The 15,054-nt window shown below is 37.7% G+C and overlaps 2 protein-coding genes across 7 annotated transcripts in view; one reads left to right on the top strand and one right to left on the bottom strand.

The window, feature by feature from the left end:
- LOC105478465 (B cell linker) overlaps positions 1-15,024 on the top strand; it is an 80,129-nt gene extending 65,105 nt beyond the window's left edge. The window contains exons 12-17 of one of the 2 annotated variants that reach the window (XM_011735815.3): positions 2,183-2,267; positions 2,705-2,736; positions 5,776-5,852; positions 6,672-6,755; positions 9,993-10,148; positions 14,671-15,023. In XM_011735815.3, the coding sequence (XP_011734117.1) occupies positions 2,183-2,267; positions 2,705-2,736; positions 5,776-5,852; positions 6,672-6,755; positions 9,993-10,148; positions 14,671-14,790 (554 nt within the window). In that variant the 3' untranslated portion in view covers positions 14,791-15,023. Of the gene's footprint in view, positions 1-2,182; positions 2,268-2,704; positions 2,737-5,775; positions 5,853-6,671; positions 6,756-9,992; positions 10,149-14,670 lie in introns of both variants that reach the window. The other variant, XM_011735814.3, reaches the window with a different exon arrangement.
- The window catches only part of LOC105478462 (zinc finger protein 518A), a 173,293-nt gene that overhangs the window by 93,725 nt on the left and 64,514 nt on the right, over positions 1-15,054 (bottom strand). For 4 of the 5 annotated variants that reach the window (XR_011607712.1, XR_011607710.1, XR_011607713.1 and 1 more), the window contains exon 5: positions 2,659-2,872. The gene's annotated coding sequence lies outside the window, so the exon portion shown is untranslated. Of the gene's footprint in view, positions 1-2,260; positions 2,873-15,054 lie in introns of those variants that run through there. The other variant, XR_011607714.1, reaches the window with a different exon arrangement.

Below are 15,054 nucleotides of genomic sequence, written 5' to 3' on the forward strand. Positions count from 1 at the left end.
CCTGCCTGTTGGCAGACAGATATGACTTGCCAGGAAATAGTGCTAGGACCTTACATAGATTTGAAAACTAATGTAGAGCTATTCACATGTTTTAGAACTAATAGCTTACTTAAAGTAATGAAAATTTTAAAAATCTGTTTATTTGAACAAATTCTTTTGCTAAGTTTTCAAGATAATGTTTTCAAAGTTCAAATGTCTGTCTTCTTAGTATATCTTCAATTGCTTTTCTTCCTTTTTTTTTTTTTGAGTTAGGGTCTCGCTTTGTAACCCAGACTGGAGTGCAGTGGTGCATAATTATAGCTCACTGCAGTCTCAAATTCCTGGGCTCAAGCTGTCTTTCTGCCTCAGCCTCCTGAGTAATTTAGAATTTCTTCCTTTATCATCACTCAAAAATCTTATATATATTTTTAGAAACTGCCCATGTTTAAAAAAATTGTGTTCGGAAATTATCGTGAAAAAATAGAAGAATCATCTATAATATCAACACTTAAAACATTATATAGAAGTTCCTGCCCTGTACCCATTTAATTCCATACTTGAAGATCCCCTGGGTTAAAAATGTAGTGAGTATTCTCCCCTTCCCTGAGTTAATGTGTGCACATCTACATAAAGCGCTCTCATTTCTCTGATGATGGACAGTGGATCTTTTCTGAGCGTGCACTACAACTCACCTCTCTGCTTTAATGATGCCATTAGGTTTTTTCATCCTGTCTCCCACATCTTGCTTCCCTAGGCTATTTCTGAGGCATCACCCCTTTCCTGCCATATTGCTTTCTTCTGCCTTCCCTTTGAGGCTTTTGTCTTTTCTGTCCTTCCATTCCTTGCAGCCTCTCAGATCTGCTGAGTCCGGGTTGTGGAGTGATAGTGACCTCAGGGGCTCTGAGAATCTGTAGGAAGTAAGTACGACCCTGTGCAGACTTCTTGGCTACAAGAGCCTCCAAAACCCAGGAGAGAAGCGGGGCCCATGGCATGTCCCCTGCTGCTTAGGTGTCCTCATTCTCAAAGGGCTCCCAGTACAGGAGCCTGCCAGGCATGCCCCCTCCTTTGTTATTTATTTCAAGAGCATAGGCAATTGCCATCCAAATGCAAAGCGAGGGACTGGCCTCTACTAGTCTAGGAAGGATTCAGGATGGCGGAGGCAAAGCAGGTGTGGTCAAAGCTTATAGGCTGGCAAGACCTAAGGTGTTCATTGTTTCTCCTTCTGAAATTACCAAGTTTTAACGTCATGAGCAAAACCTCTAACATAGAGGTTTAAAGTAAGTTGCCACAAATTCAAAATACAATCTTCAGAGGTTCAAGGTTTCCAAGCTTTAGTGCACCACTGAATGGTAAGAAACCCTGACATCTTTTTTACCATTTATTTGAATCTTTGAGTTCTTACTACTTTTATTTCTTTGAGGTTTCTGTAGTTCTCAGACTTTTCTTCCATGCAGAGACTCACACATGAACATATCAAGATTTTAACACAACCTACTTCCCAAGGGCAAATTTGAGGGAGAGTAAAGTATTAAAATAATTTATGATCACATTTCTGAATGGTTCAGCAGTAGAGTTCACCATGGGCTTCAACATAAATTTCTTACACTTCAGGTTTATGCCCATTTCCCACCCTTTCCTCTTCTGCTCAGGAAAACACAGTGAAATGCAAGTGAGATTTACATTATTATAGGGATAACCTTGAATTTGATCCAATTAATTTTGCAAAAAGAGATCATTTGTGAACTCAGTAGTGTGCCTCTTATCAGTAACACACTGCTTATACCATGTCTTATGACTAATCAAGACCCACCAGGGTGTTATCTCCACCTGTGTGGAGGCCACATGGAAAGTAGAGGGTGAGTTGTTTAGAGGGTGGCTAACATGTTCTCATCTTCTGGCTTCCACCTATACTCACACACTTAAAGTTTCAGGGCCTGTGGGTTCAGTCTGTATGTACATTGCCAGTGGATGAACGCAGAGGTGGTAGGATGTACCTATAACACTGCTGGGAGTGAGTCCTGGTCCTAGAAGCACAAGTACCTCAGCAAACTGGCAAGTGCACAGATCCATGGCATCCCAGTAAAAGACATGTTCCTGAGAAGACTTCTGATCAAATTTGGTTCTTCTCAGCTGATGTTGCTGGGTTTTGGGATGATGATAGACATTTCACTCTAATCCTAATATGATAATTTTCCTGATTCAGAAAAACCTATACCTGCTGAACGCCACCGAGGGTCAAGTCACAGACAAGAAGCTGTGCAGTCACCAGTGTTTCCTCCCGCCCAGAAGTAAGAATGCTTTCCTTTAAAAATCGGTTTCCTCTTGTTGCTGCAGGAATTAACATGTGCATTGTTTCACTGCACAGTGACACTGACTTGTCATGCTAGGTAAAAATCCAACATTTCATTGTTTTGCAATTACATGTTAAAAGGTGTTAAGCAACTTTAAAATAACTGTATAGAGTTGCAGAGACCTACTAATTGGGTTAATTATTGAACTTGACTAAAATACAATACTTTAGTCATTATTTCCTCCTTTTTCAAAACTAAGAGTCTTACTTATCTTTAAGGTTCTGGTGCCTCTTCTATCTTTAGATATATTTTATTGGCCATTTGTATTGATTTATTTGTGATGTGCCTGTTCACAGCATCATCAGTGTAAACAAAAAGTCAAACTTACTCATATTGTGCTTTGTCCTTTAATTATCTGAAATTCTTCCTTGCAGACAACTCCACCAAAAACCTATACCTCTGCCAAGTAAGTACAACGAAGCCATGTAGTGTATCAGGGAGTGGTCGAGGCTGGATCTTAGAGTCCGATAGGCCTGGTTCCAACACAGCACTGTCACTTCCAGCTGTGTTATCCTGGCATCTTCTCCCACTTGTTTCCTTTCCTGTAAAATGGGGCCAAGAATGTTTATTTCACAGAGTTGTTTTGAAAAGTAAATATATTTGAGGCAATTTTTACTTTTTTTAGTAGCGATTTAATATTTTACCGGTCATGCATCCTTTTTTAACTTTTTTTTTTTTTTTTTTTTTTTTTTTTTTTTTTTTACAAAAACAATACAGCTGTTTTCAAAATAAGAAGATCAAGTAAAATAACATATGGGAAGCACCAGCTATAGTGTTTGGTTCTAAACAAATAATACCCATTTAAATTAAGTCTAAAATACATTTTAAAGATCACAAAATGTATCTACAAAAGGTACCCTAAAAAGAGGATATGGCAAATATCTGGATAATTTTTCTAAGGCAAACATCACCCTAAAAATGTATGAATTGGATAAGTCAGGCTCACAGAATGTAACTGCCCAAACCTTAATTTGCCTTCAACTCAATGTGGGAAAAAAGGAAGAAAAAAGCTCTGCTTTACGTAGATAATTTGGCATATATTCCAAAATGATCAAGCTTAAATCCATTTAAATAAACAGTAACTGTCCACATGCAAAAAATTGATATGCATTTTTTACTAAACATAAATTGGCTTTTTAGATTTTTAATAATATTCATCTTAAATAAATGAAACCTTTACCAGTTTTTTTTTAATTCTGACAACACAAAGTGAAAATGATTTGACTACAGAAATTTATTTTCATTATTTAAAAATCTTTATTATATCTTTTACTGTTTTTCAACCCAAGTCATTCATTCAGTTTTTAGTGACCATATGCCATGTGCCAGGCACTGTTCTATGCACAGGAGATACAAGGATGAACGAAACAAATAAAGACCCTGTTCTCATGAAGCTTATATTCTATTGAAGGAGACAGATAGTAAAAATAAACACACAAATGATATGATATCAGGTAAATGTTAAAAGCGCTATAAAGAAAAATATAGCACAGCAGCAGGAGTGGGTGGCAGAGAGTAATGGAGGCAGGGGGAGCTGCTGCTGCTGCAGACAGGGTGGTCTGAGAAGGCCTCTTCTGTACAACGGGCATAATAGCTCCTTCCACAAAGAGCTGGTGAAAGGACGAGGTGCGCACATGCTGAAAACAGAATAGGCCTGGCACATTCGGGTGTGAGAAAATACTAGCCATGGGTACTCTTCCAGCTGCCAGAACTGCAGAAACCACCAACCGCCCTGCACTGTGCACCTAGGGAAAGTCTGTTCGCTCACTCACCTTTGCTGCTCTCAGCTGGGAGTACTGTTCCCCTCCTATTAGAATACACCCTTCCTTTTGGCCCATCTTTGTTGGGCCTGCCAAGCCCTCACTGCCCCCTCCTCTTACAATGTTGGCTGCCTTCTCTGAACATCCAGGGCACTATTATCTGAAGCACTTAGTTCATCCAGAACTCTTTCTCCTGCAGACTTCCCCGTCTTAATAAAGGACAACTCTGGTTGCTCTTGTCAAAAACCTTGAGAGTCACCCTTGACTTCTCATTTGCCTTCTTCACACGCCTTCCAGCTATTTCTTCAAAATAGATCCAGAATCCAACCACTCTCACTACTTCCACCGTGTGATCTGTCCAAGCTACTGTCATCTCCTGCAAGAACACCGAACTGGCCTCCCCCACTCTGCTCTTGCCACCCTCTGTTTCCAGCCCAGCAGCCGGAATGACCCTGTTAAAATACAGGCGGATCATGTTACTCCCCTGTTCAAAACCCTCCGAAAGCTTCCTTTATCATGTTCATTACAGCTCTGGACTCAGTTAAGGGTCCACCAAGTCCTATAAATCTGGTCCCTTCATTGCCTCCTGTCTGACTGTATCTCTTATTCTTCTCCCTTTTTCTTACTGTACTGCAGGCACAGTGGCACTCTTGCTATTCCTCAGATATGCCAGGCCTTGCGTTCACAGCTCCCTCTACCTGGGACATTCTTTTCTGGGATGTCCACTGCCTCCTCCCTCTCCACCTGCAGATCTCACCCAACTATTCCCTCAGTGAGATCTTCCTTTCCTGATTTTTCTTCATAGCATTTATGACCCTCTAATATTATATATATATATACACACATATATATTTATTTATTTATGTCTTTATTGCCCATCTCAATCCATTAAAATTTAAGATCCAGGAGAGCAGGGTATTTTGCTGTTTTGTTAACTGCTGTATATCCCCAATGCCTTTGATTCATGGCAGAGAAACAAGAGTGAATGAATGAACGAATGAATGCAGATAAGTTTTCTGTATTTCACATGTTTCCACATTTAGACTGTAAACTCTCTGCGGGAGCTGATGCCTGAAGACAGCAATTCTCAAACATTTTGGTCTCGGAACCACTTTAACACTCTCAATATAATTGTAGACCCATAGAACTTTGGTTTACATGTTTCTGTTGATACCTAGTATTTTAAGAATTAAAACTGAGACATTTAAAACATTTATTAATCCATTTAAAAATAATATTAAACTCATTACATGTTAACATAAATAACATATTTTTATGAAAAATAACTATATTTTATAAACAAAAACAATTTAGAGAAAAGAGTGGCATTAGTTTATGTTTTGTAAATCTCTTTAATGTATATTACTGCAACGTAACAGAGACTGCAGATTCTCATCTCTGTTTCTACATTTAATCTGTTGCAATGTTTTTCTGGTGGAACTACATGAAGAAAATTGGGCTTCATAGTGATAGGTAATCGGAAAAGAAAAGACCTCTTGAACCCCCTGAAAGGATTGTCGGGATTTCCAGGGGTCCTTGGGCCACACATTTGAAACCATTGCCTTAAGAATTTTTTTTTTGGTACATGTGTCCCCAGCAGCACCTAGCACAGTGTTAGGGTGTAGGCATAGAAAGAGTTCAATAAACATGAAGATTAATTGAAGGACTTTTCTGATCCCTTTCAGGATTTACAGAAGGGGGAAACCCAACTGTGGATGGGCCCGTACCCAGTTTTTCATCTAACTCCACTATTTCAGAACAGGTATGAAATGAACTCTTGATCTCAGTAAATTGTTACCAGGAAACTGCAGGAAAGAGCATGTCTTCTGAGAAGAGGGCATTTGGAGTGAACCTTGAGAGCAGAGACTATATTTTACATCATGATGTGAACTCTCATTTGGTAACAGGGACAGAATCCCCAGTTGTTTTTTTTCAATGACTAAGACATTGCTCCAGTTAATGTTTCCTCAAAACTAGCAAGGAAATGTGTTGTTTTCATTGTCCTTCCTCTCACATAGATTTTATTTAAACTTTGTAATTTCCTCCAAATAGATCTGTTTGGCTGATGATATTAAATCACATATAAGACAGCACAGTTTAAAAAGGGACAGAGAAAGGACTCTGTGTGCCCTTGGGCAAGTCTTTCTACATTTCCATAAAAATATATGTAAAAATGTAAAATATGGATGATAGCATGTGTCCTTCTTGCCTTCAAAGAAGGCATATATCCTTTCTTGCAAGAATCAAATACGATGATATTTATGCTTTGGAAATTACAAAGCACTCCACAAAGTAAGAGCAATAAGAACACAATGGAAAGGGGGATTATTACTTATTTAGGAGAAAGAAAGAAGTAATTCAGGAACCTAGCTAAGGCCAAATGAAAAAACAAAAAATACAAAAAACAAGTTAATGGTATAATCCTTGTGTTTGATCAAAGGAAAAATAAAACTCATCTTAAAATTACTGGTCTAAATATAGAGGCCTGTCTTCATAATGCAAATGGGTGTTGTTTCTAGTACACAGAAATTAGAGTTAAGTAGGCACCAGCCCATGCCGATCTGTGCCCTCCATTTCACAGGAAGCTGGCGTTCTCTGTAAGCCATGGTATGCTGGTGACTGTGACCGAAAGTCTGCTGAAGAGGCATTGCACAGATCAAACAAGGTCTGATCATTTTTACTATTTATTATTTTTATTTTATTTATTTATTTGTTTTGAGACACAGTTTCACTGAAGTGCAGTGGCTCGATCTTGGCTCACTGTAACCTCTGCCTCCCGGGTTCAAGCGATTCTCATGCCTCAGCCTCCTAAGTAGCTGGGATTACATGTGAGTGCCCCCACACCCGGCTAATTTTTATATTTTTAGTAGAGATGGGGTTTCACCATGTTGGCCAGGCTGCTTTCGAACTCCTGACCTCAGGTGATCCGCCCGGTGGCCTAGGCCTCCCAAAGTGCTGGGATTACAGGCGTGAGCCACCGTGCCCGGCCAAGGTCTGATCATTTTTAAATCATACGTTTTGCCCTCAGCCTGTAATAGACACAGTTGTTATCCTTATGATATGCTAATTAAATAATTGCGACAAGTATAGATACAAGGATCTTTTTCCTTTACTCACTCAAGAGAAACTGCTATCCCCTCCTCTCTTTCAAGTTCCTCCATCTCATTTCTACTTGTCCTTTCATCTCTGCAAGGACCCACAGCCTCCACTGCCCTCCAAACAGTGGGAGAGAAGAAAGCTCCAGAGGAGGTCTGTGGAAGGCTTGGTGCTGCATGAGCTCCACTGAGGAGTGAACAGTGACAGGCTATTTTGGATCAATGTGCAGGATTTAAAATTTGAGTCAAGATGGCAAACAAACAAACAACAAACAAAAAATACCTGGAAGTAAATGTTTGGAGAGCCCAACTTCAGTCATGTAGGAACACCAGGGACAGTTTGGACAATTCAAGATTAAAGTGCCACTTTTTCTTTCTCTCTTCTCCTCCCATCTGTTTTTGTTTTCTTGCACCCTACTTTGTCAGAATATATAGCATTTACATACTGTTCTTCCTCACCCTTGTTTTAGTCCTAGCTCTACAAGTAAATATATCAGTGTGTTCCATCAGTCCTTTGGTTGACTTCCACCATCGTCTCTTTCCTTTGATAAAGTGTACCTGTAGTAGATTCTAAGGAAAATCCATGTTTACATTATTCCCTGAGTTCCTGCACATTCAAAACTGTTTTCTCAGCCAGGCATGGTGGCTCATGCCCGTAATCCTAGCACTTTGGGAGGCCGAGGTGGGTGGATCACTTGAGGTCAGGAGTTCGAGACCAGCCTGGCCAAGATGGCAAAATGTCATCTCTACTGAAAATATAAAAATTAGTCAGGCATGATGGCGGGTGCCTGTAATCCCAGCTCCTCGGGAGGTGGAAGCAGGAGAATCCACTGAGCCTAGGAGGCGGAGGTTGCAATGAGCCGAGATCATGCCACTGCTCTCCAGCCTCAGCAACAAGAGTGAGACTGCTGTGGGGGAATAAAAAGAGAAAGAGAGTTAAAAAACTCTTTTCTCATATCCTAGTAGTTGGAAGAAATCTTGGTTGGCTATAGAATCCTTAATTTGAGTTTGAAAAGTGTTGCTCCACTAGATTGTGTTGTTCTGTATGAAGCTCTTGAGAAGTCTGATACCAGTGTGACTTTCTTGCCTGTCTATGTAATTTGATACTTTAGTCTGGTGGCTCTGCAGACTTTTTAAAGTCTAATCATTTTACCAGAATATATCTCTGATTGATAATTCCAAATCAATTTTCTCAAGTAGACAGAAGCCCTTTCAATATGTAGATTTAAGTTTTCTCTTATATCCAATAAGTTTTCTTAGATCATAGTCTTAAAGGATAGTTCTGTTCCCTTGTTTTGTTTTTCTTCTGCAAGCACTCAATTTACATGCGTTTTGGATCTTTTTTGTCACTTTTTCATTCCCATCACTGTCTTTGATTCTACGGTACTTATTTTAATAAATCCCATTTTCTCTTCTGGTTGTTTCCACACCTTCCTTCAAGTGTCATTTCTTAAATCTTCATTTGAAGCTCTCGTCCCTTGGACATCTTATAATTTTTTCTTTGTTGAGATAGGTTTGTCTTTTTCTTCAATTTCTTTCCTGAGTTTGATCAACTCTTGTTGCATTTCATTCTGCTTTTTTGTCCATCTTTGTTGATAATTTTTTATTTTATGATTCTAAATATTTTTATAAAATGTTTAACAAAATTTGAATTACTGTGTTACAGTTTTGGAATTTTTTTTTTTTTTTTTTTGGACGGAGTTTCGCTCTGTTGCCCAGGCTGGAGTGCAGTAACGTGATCTCGGCTCATTGCAAACTCTGCCTCCCGGGTTCATGCCATTCTTCTGCCTCAGCCTCCCGAGTAACTGGGACTACAGGCACCTGCCACCATGCCCGGCTAGGGAATTTTTTCTTATATAAATTCTTTGAGGAGAGAATTTTCATCAGCTGAAAGTTTTGATTCCCAACTTCTGTTTTCTTCTTACAGTACTTATGAATGGAATTTGATATATTTTTTTCATAGACAACTGGTGGCTATGGTTCCCAGTTCAAGACAGTCCTCTAGATTTTTTTTTTTTTTTTTTTTTTTTTTGAGACGGAGTCTCGCTGTGTCTCCCAGGCTGGAGTGCAGTGGCGTGATCTCGGCTCACTGCAAGCTCCACCTCCCGGGTTCATGCCATTCTCCCGCCTCAGCCTCCCAAGTAGCTGAGACTACAGGCGCCCGCCACCACACCCGGCTAGTTTTTTGTATTTTTAGTAGAGACGGGGTTTCACCATGTTAGCCAGGATAGTCTCGATCTCCTGACCTCGTGATCCACCCGCCTCGGCCTCCCAAAGTGCTGGGATTACAGGCTTGAGCCACCGCGCCCGGCCAGTCCTCTAGATTTTATCTTAATGTGTCCCTTCACATATTTCTAAATTTTATAAACATAAAACCTTATTTAGCACATTAAAAAGCTAGCATTTAGCTGGGCAAGGTGGTGCACACCAGTAGTCCCAGGTACTCAGGAGGCTGAGGTGGGAGGATCGCTTGAACTCAGGAGTTCCAGGCTGCAGTAAGCTGTGATTGCACCACTGCACACCAGCCTGGGCAACAAAGTGAGACTGTTTCTAAAAATAATTATTATTACCTTTTTTTAAAAAAAGGCAAGCATTGATCTCACTCAGGATTTTCTATGAGTATATATTTTCTTGGACTATTTTCTTAGAAAATAAGAGGACAAGCACTAATCAATAGTAAAAATAATGTAGCTAAATAGTTTACCTTTGGAATGTAATATAGGTGTTCTTCACAAAATGATTTTTTGAACCTGTAGAAATATAAGTAATACTAACCATAATTATGCTTTTATAAAAAAATTAAACAGGATGGATCATTTCTTATTCGGAAAAGCTCTGGCCATGATTCCAAACAACCATATACACTAGTTGTATTCTTTAACAAGCGAGTATATAATATTCCTGTGCGGTTTATTGAAGCAACGAAACAATATGCCTTGGGCAGAAAGAAAAATGGTGAAGAGGTCAGTGATTTCTTTTTAAATTCAATTATATAACTATGCATTGAGTATAATGACATCAAATATTGTATTAGATGCTAGAGATCAGGAGAAAGCATACAAAAGTACTTGTTCTTATGCTTGCACAAATGTCATAGAGAACAAGATAAAATACTATTTTTAGGCAGTATATCCAATAGGAACACAGAAAAGGAAGAAGTCGTGTGATATACATCCTAGTTCTTTCATTCAGTTATTTAATGAGGTCAGTCTGACCTAAGAGTTTAGTCCAGGGGCAAATATAAATCAAGGTTGAAATGTCAAGTTGAATTAAGGTTGTAAGAGTTAAGGTTAAGGTCCAGACCTCCAAAGTCAAGACCTAAAATCTCAACTAAAGTACCAAGGTAGGTTATCAGGGAAGGATCCAGAAGAGATGCAGAAATTTGAGTTAAAACATTAGACTATAGCCCTTGTACCAGAATGAGCTTATGGGCCTGCAGCAAGAAAAAAAAATCACATGGGTCTTAAATATTAACCAGACATTAACTTTAATGCCTCTTTAATCTGGACCAAACTCAATGCTTACCATATCTCAGTTTAGCCAGCCTGCTCCTATAAATGAACCCTGAAATATGAGCTGGAGTAACCCATGAATGGTCTAGAAATGGAGTGATACTTATTCTGGTTTTGAATTCTGGGTTGAATTTGAATGGGTAGAATGTAAGTTGGAGGGAAGGAGAAGGAGAAAAATGGGAAGAACAATCTATGCAGAGAAAATAGCATAAACAAAATTCAAGGTAAGAAATATTTACTTTCAAGATTCCTTCAGAAAAAAGGTACACCATTCCAAACCCAGCACCTGTTAGAAAATATTTGAATTGTTGGAAAGTGTCTTGACTGCTGAAGTGTCTGTCTTCTCCACTACATGAAGCCAAGGACAATGTCTTTTCATCTCTGTATTTCCAGAATCAGAGCACAGTATCTGGCTTCAGCATACACTTGATAAATAATTACTAAGCGACTGAATTGATTTGATTGAGTGATTACAGGCAGGAGAATAGCATTTGCAAAACAAACTGAAAAAGTCATGTGTATCCTTTATTTTGCTTTTTAGACAATTGTGGTTAAAAAACCACATATAAAATTTACCATCTTAATCATTTTAAGTGTACAGCTCAGTAGTGTTAAGTATATTTATACTGCTGTGAAACAGATCTCCAGAACTTGTTCATCTTATAGAACTAAAACCCTATACCCACTAAGCAACAACTTCCCTTTTCCCCCTCCCTCCAGCCCCTAGCAACCACGTTATATTTTTATGAATTCGAATACTTAAGATACCTCAAAAAAGTGGAATCACACACATAATAAGCTTGTCCTTTATGACCAGCTTATTTAACTTAGCATGATGTCCTCGAGACTCATCCATGTTGTAGCATGTGTCAGGATTTCCTTCCTTTTTAAGGCTGCATAGTATCTCATTGTATCTATATACCACATTTTGTGTGTCTAACATCCATCAGTGGACATTTGTGTTGCTTCTATCTCTTGGCTATTGTGAATAGTGCTGCTATAAACATGGGTGTGCAAATCTCTTCAAGACACTGCTTTCAATTATTTGGGGGTATATACCCAGAAGTGGGATTGCTAGATGATATGGGTATTCTATTTTTAATTCTTTGAGAGCCTCCCATACTTCTTTCCATAGTAGTTGCACCGTTTTACAATTTCACCAACAGCACACGAGGGTTTAACTTCTTCACATCCCCACCAGCACTTGTTATATTCTGAATTTTGTTGTTGTGGCTTTATAGTAGCCGTCCAAATGGGTGAGAGGTGATAGCTCATTGTGGTTTTAATTTGCATTTCTCTGATGATTAGTGATGTTGAACATTTTTCATATGCTTTTTTGGCCACTTGTATGTCATCTTCAGAGAAATGCCTATTCCATTTTATAATAAGGTTATTTGACTTTTGTTGTTGCTGAGTTTTAGAAGTTCTTTATATTCCTAGATATTAGCCCTTATCAGATAAATGATTTACAAATATTTTTCCCACTCCATAGGTTACCTTTTCACTCTGTTCATTGTGTTATTTGCTGAGCAAAAGGTTTTAAGCTTGATAGTCTTGTCTATTTTTGCTTTTTTTGCCTATGCGCTTAGTGTCATATCCAAAAAATCATTGCCAAATCCAGTGTCATGGTGTTTCCCCCCTACATTTTCTTCTAGAATTTTTATATTGGGGAATTTTATTTTGCTTTTAACAAAGTCTCAGATAATTTTATAATGCAAAACTCTTGAATCTGAGAGCACTAATTAAGACCAGTCTTTGGTTTTAAAATGTAGATTGCATTATCATTTAACATCCTAAAGCTTCTCCAGCAGTCTAACTTTTCTATAAGAGGCTTAAGGGTGGGTGAAGAAGCTGTCCTATTTCGAGGTCCTGAAATTCTCTCACAAATTTTGAACTCCCTGAGGGGCTCTGGATTTTGTTGTCCTGCTAGGAAACTCTGGTAAACAGGAATTTCTCTTGGCCTAATGAATCTTCATCTCTACTTTAGAATGAATAGACTAGAGCTTCACCTCACTTCCAACATATTCAGCCTATGGATTCCAAAATAAGTAGTATATTACCATAATAGCATCTGGAGGTACTGACAGTCAATTAAAACTCTTACTTAAAGTATCTATAATAAAAGGATTATGTCCCCTATACACTGCACATCTGAATGGAGAATTAAAGTGTTGGTTACATGATGTCAATCATGTGGATGTTTTTCTAAAAGTCTGTGTATTTGTGTGTATATGCCCAGAAAAAGTAACCAATTCATTAACTGTTTAACTTTTTATGCAGCTATTTTGGCATTGTGTGATACAGCATTGAGTAATTTTACAGTTTTGACAACGGTCTGCTTTATCTTATTGGCCATGAGATTTTGAGTTATCAAATGAGTTGTTTTTCTGTCCACAAATATGCTGAATGTATCTCTCAAATACACTGAATTAATAAAAACAGAAAAAAAGGAGAGTGAGGGGAAGCTGTAACTATGTTATGCCCAATTCTTTTTAAAATTAAATAACAAATATTCTTCAACTTCATTCCCTACTTCAAATGTTTCAACTCAGCTCAACTCTCTACTGTAAACACTTCAATCCCCAAACACCACAACAAAGCAATACTCACAAATATTCAGGGACTAGAGGGACAGAATGAGATATTTGTTTGTGTAAGTATAGCAATCCTCTCCTATACTTCCTAGGTTCAGGACACACTTTTTCCCTTGTAATCCACTTCAAAGAGATTGCGCTATTTCATTTTCTGGCCCTTTAGTCCATACATTTAACTTTCAGCTGCATTTGGTTTAGCAACATATTATGCCAAACAAGCAAACAAGCAGAATGAATGTTTTATGGGATTTATAATGAAAGAATTTCATTGGCAATTGCAAGATGGCTGAATGATTGAATAGGAAGTAAAGAATAAAGACTAAAGGTATTTGAAAGTCCCTGTCTCTTACCTCTCTTCCTGACTGAATATTCAGCTAGCCAATTATCTAAAAGACAACTGATATTTCATTTGAAAATGTTGGCCAATATTCTGAATATTTTACTTTAGTCGATATGTAGATACTTGGAAGTCATCCAAACAATTAATAAATGCTTAAAATTTTTACTCCAGATGTTTGTCTTTATCTAAAACATCGAGAAAATAAAATCAATTGATGGTAACTGCTAAACTCATGGCACTGTTGTAAAACAATCACCACTTCTTAAAAGTGATTCTAAATACATTTAATGAGTGTGAACTTGTAGCACTTTTGTATACTCAATGCATTTCATTTCATGATCTGTGTTACATTTGTTTTTATCTTCCTTCAAAACTTTAATTATTTTTCAGAACAAAATTTGTGATAATTTTAAATTAAAACCCATAGACAGCAAGGATCAAAATTTGGAAAAATAAGTATGTAAGGAGAGAGCCTAGCATGAAATTTCATTATTTATTAGGCACTAAGTTAACTCTAAGCTTACCAGGAACCAAGTAAAAATGGAAATATGAAGGTTTCTAAAGCTTTATTTGTTTAAAAAAGAAAACAAGACATAAATTTGTTTAGGAAATGACTGTTCCCTTGTACTAAATTCTAAGGTTAATTTATTACATCATTTCTTGTATCTGAGACTTGTGCAAAGTAAGAGATGATCTATGTTTTGTGAAGAATGTAGAAAAATGCATTGTATGATAGTTTTACATTTAACAGTAAATGAAAAGCAATATACTATGATATTTTATCATAACTCAGTTAAGTAATCTAAGTAGCTATGCTAATTGAGGCTGTCAGTGTGTTTTTCTTCATACTTAATACAGCAAAGTCCAAAGTCTGCCACCTTGAAGGTTACAGTCTTTGTTAAACTAGATTTTTTTGTGCAGAATGTCAGCTGGGGCATAATAACTTTTACTAACTTGAGAATGAGAGAAGATGGGAGGAGTGGAGCTCAAAGTTAACACAAATTCCAATGTATAATTCATCTGTGTTTTCTTCCTCTAGTACTTTGGAAGTGTTGCTGAAATCATCAAGAATCATCAACATAGTCCTTTGGTTCTTATTGACAGTCAGAATAACACAAAAGATTCCACCAGACTGAAGTATGCAGTTAAAGTTTCATAAAGGAAAAAAAAAAAGATCAACAACATTGCTTCAGACATTTTCCCCAAGTTTCTCCTTTTGAGAAAAAGTCCCAAAACTTCATATTTTGGATTAGTAAAATGGAAGATGGAGTCAGCTATTGAGTGGTCATCCATTTCTTTTTAAGAAGCTCACATGGACTTGTTCTACCTATTGCCTGACCTGATGAACTGTTAGTATCTGGTGAGGTTGAGTTATCATGCTACCAATATTTTCCAAATAAATATCTTTATTTTTAAAAATAAA

The sequence above is a fragment of the Macaca nemestrina genome, chromosome 9 (genome assembly GCF_043159975.1).
Source record: "Macaca nemestrina isolate mMacNem1 chromosome 9, mMacNem.hap1, whole genome shotgun sequence".
Classification (NCBI taxonomy): domain Eukaryota; kingdom Metazoa; phylum Chordata; class Mammalia; order Primates; family Cercopithecidae; genus Macaca; species Macaca nemestrina.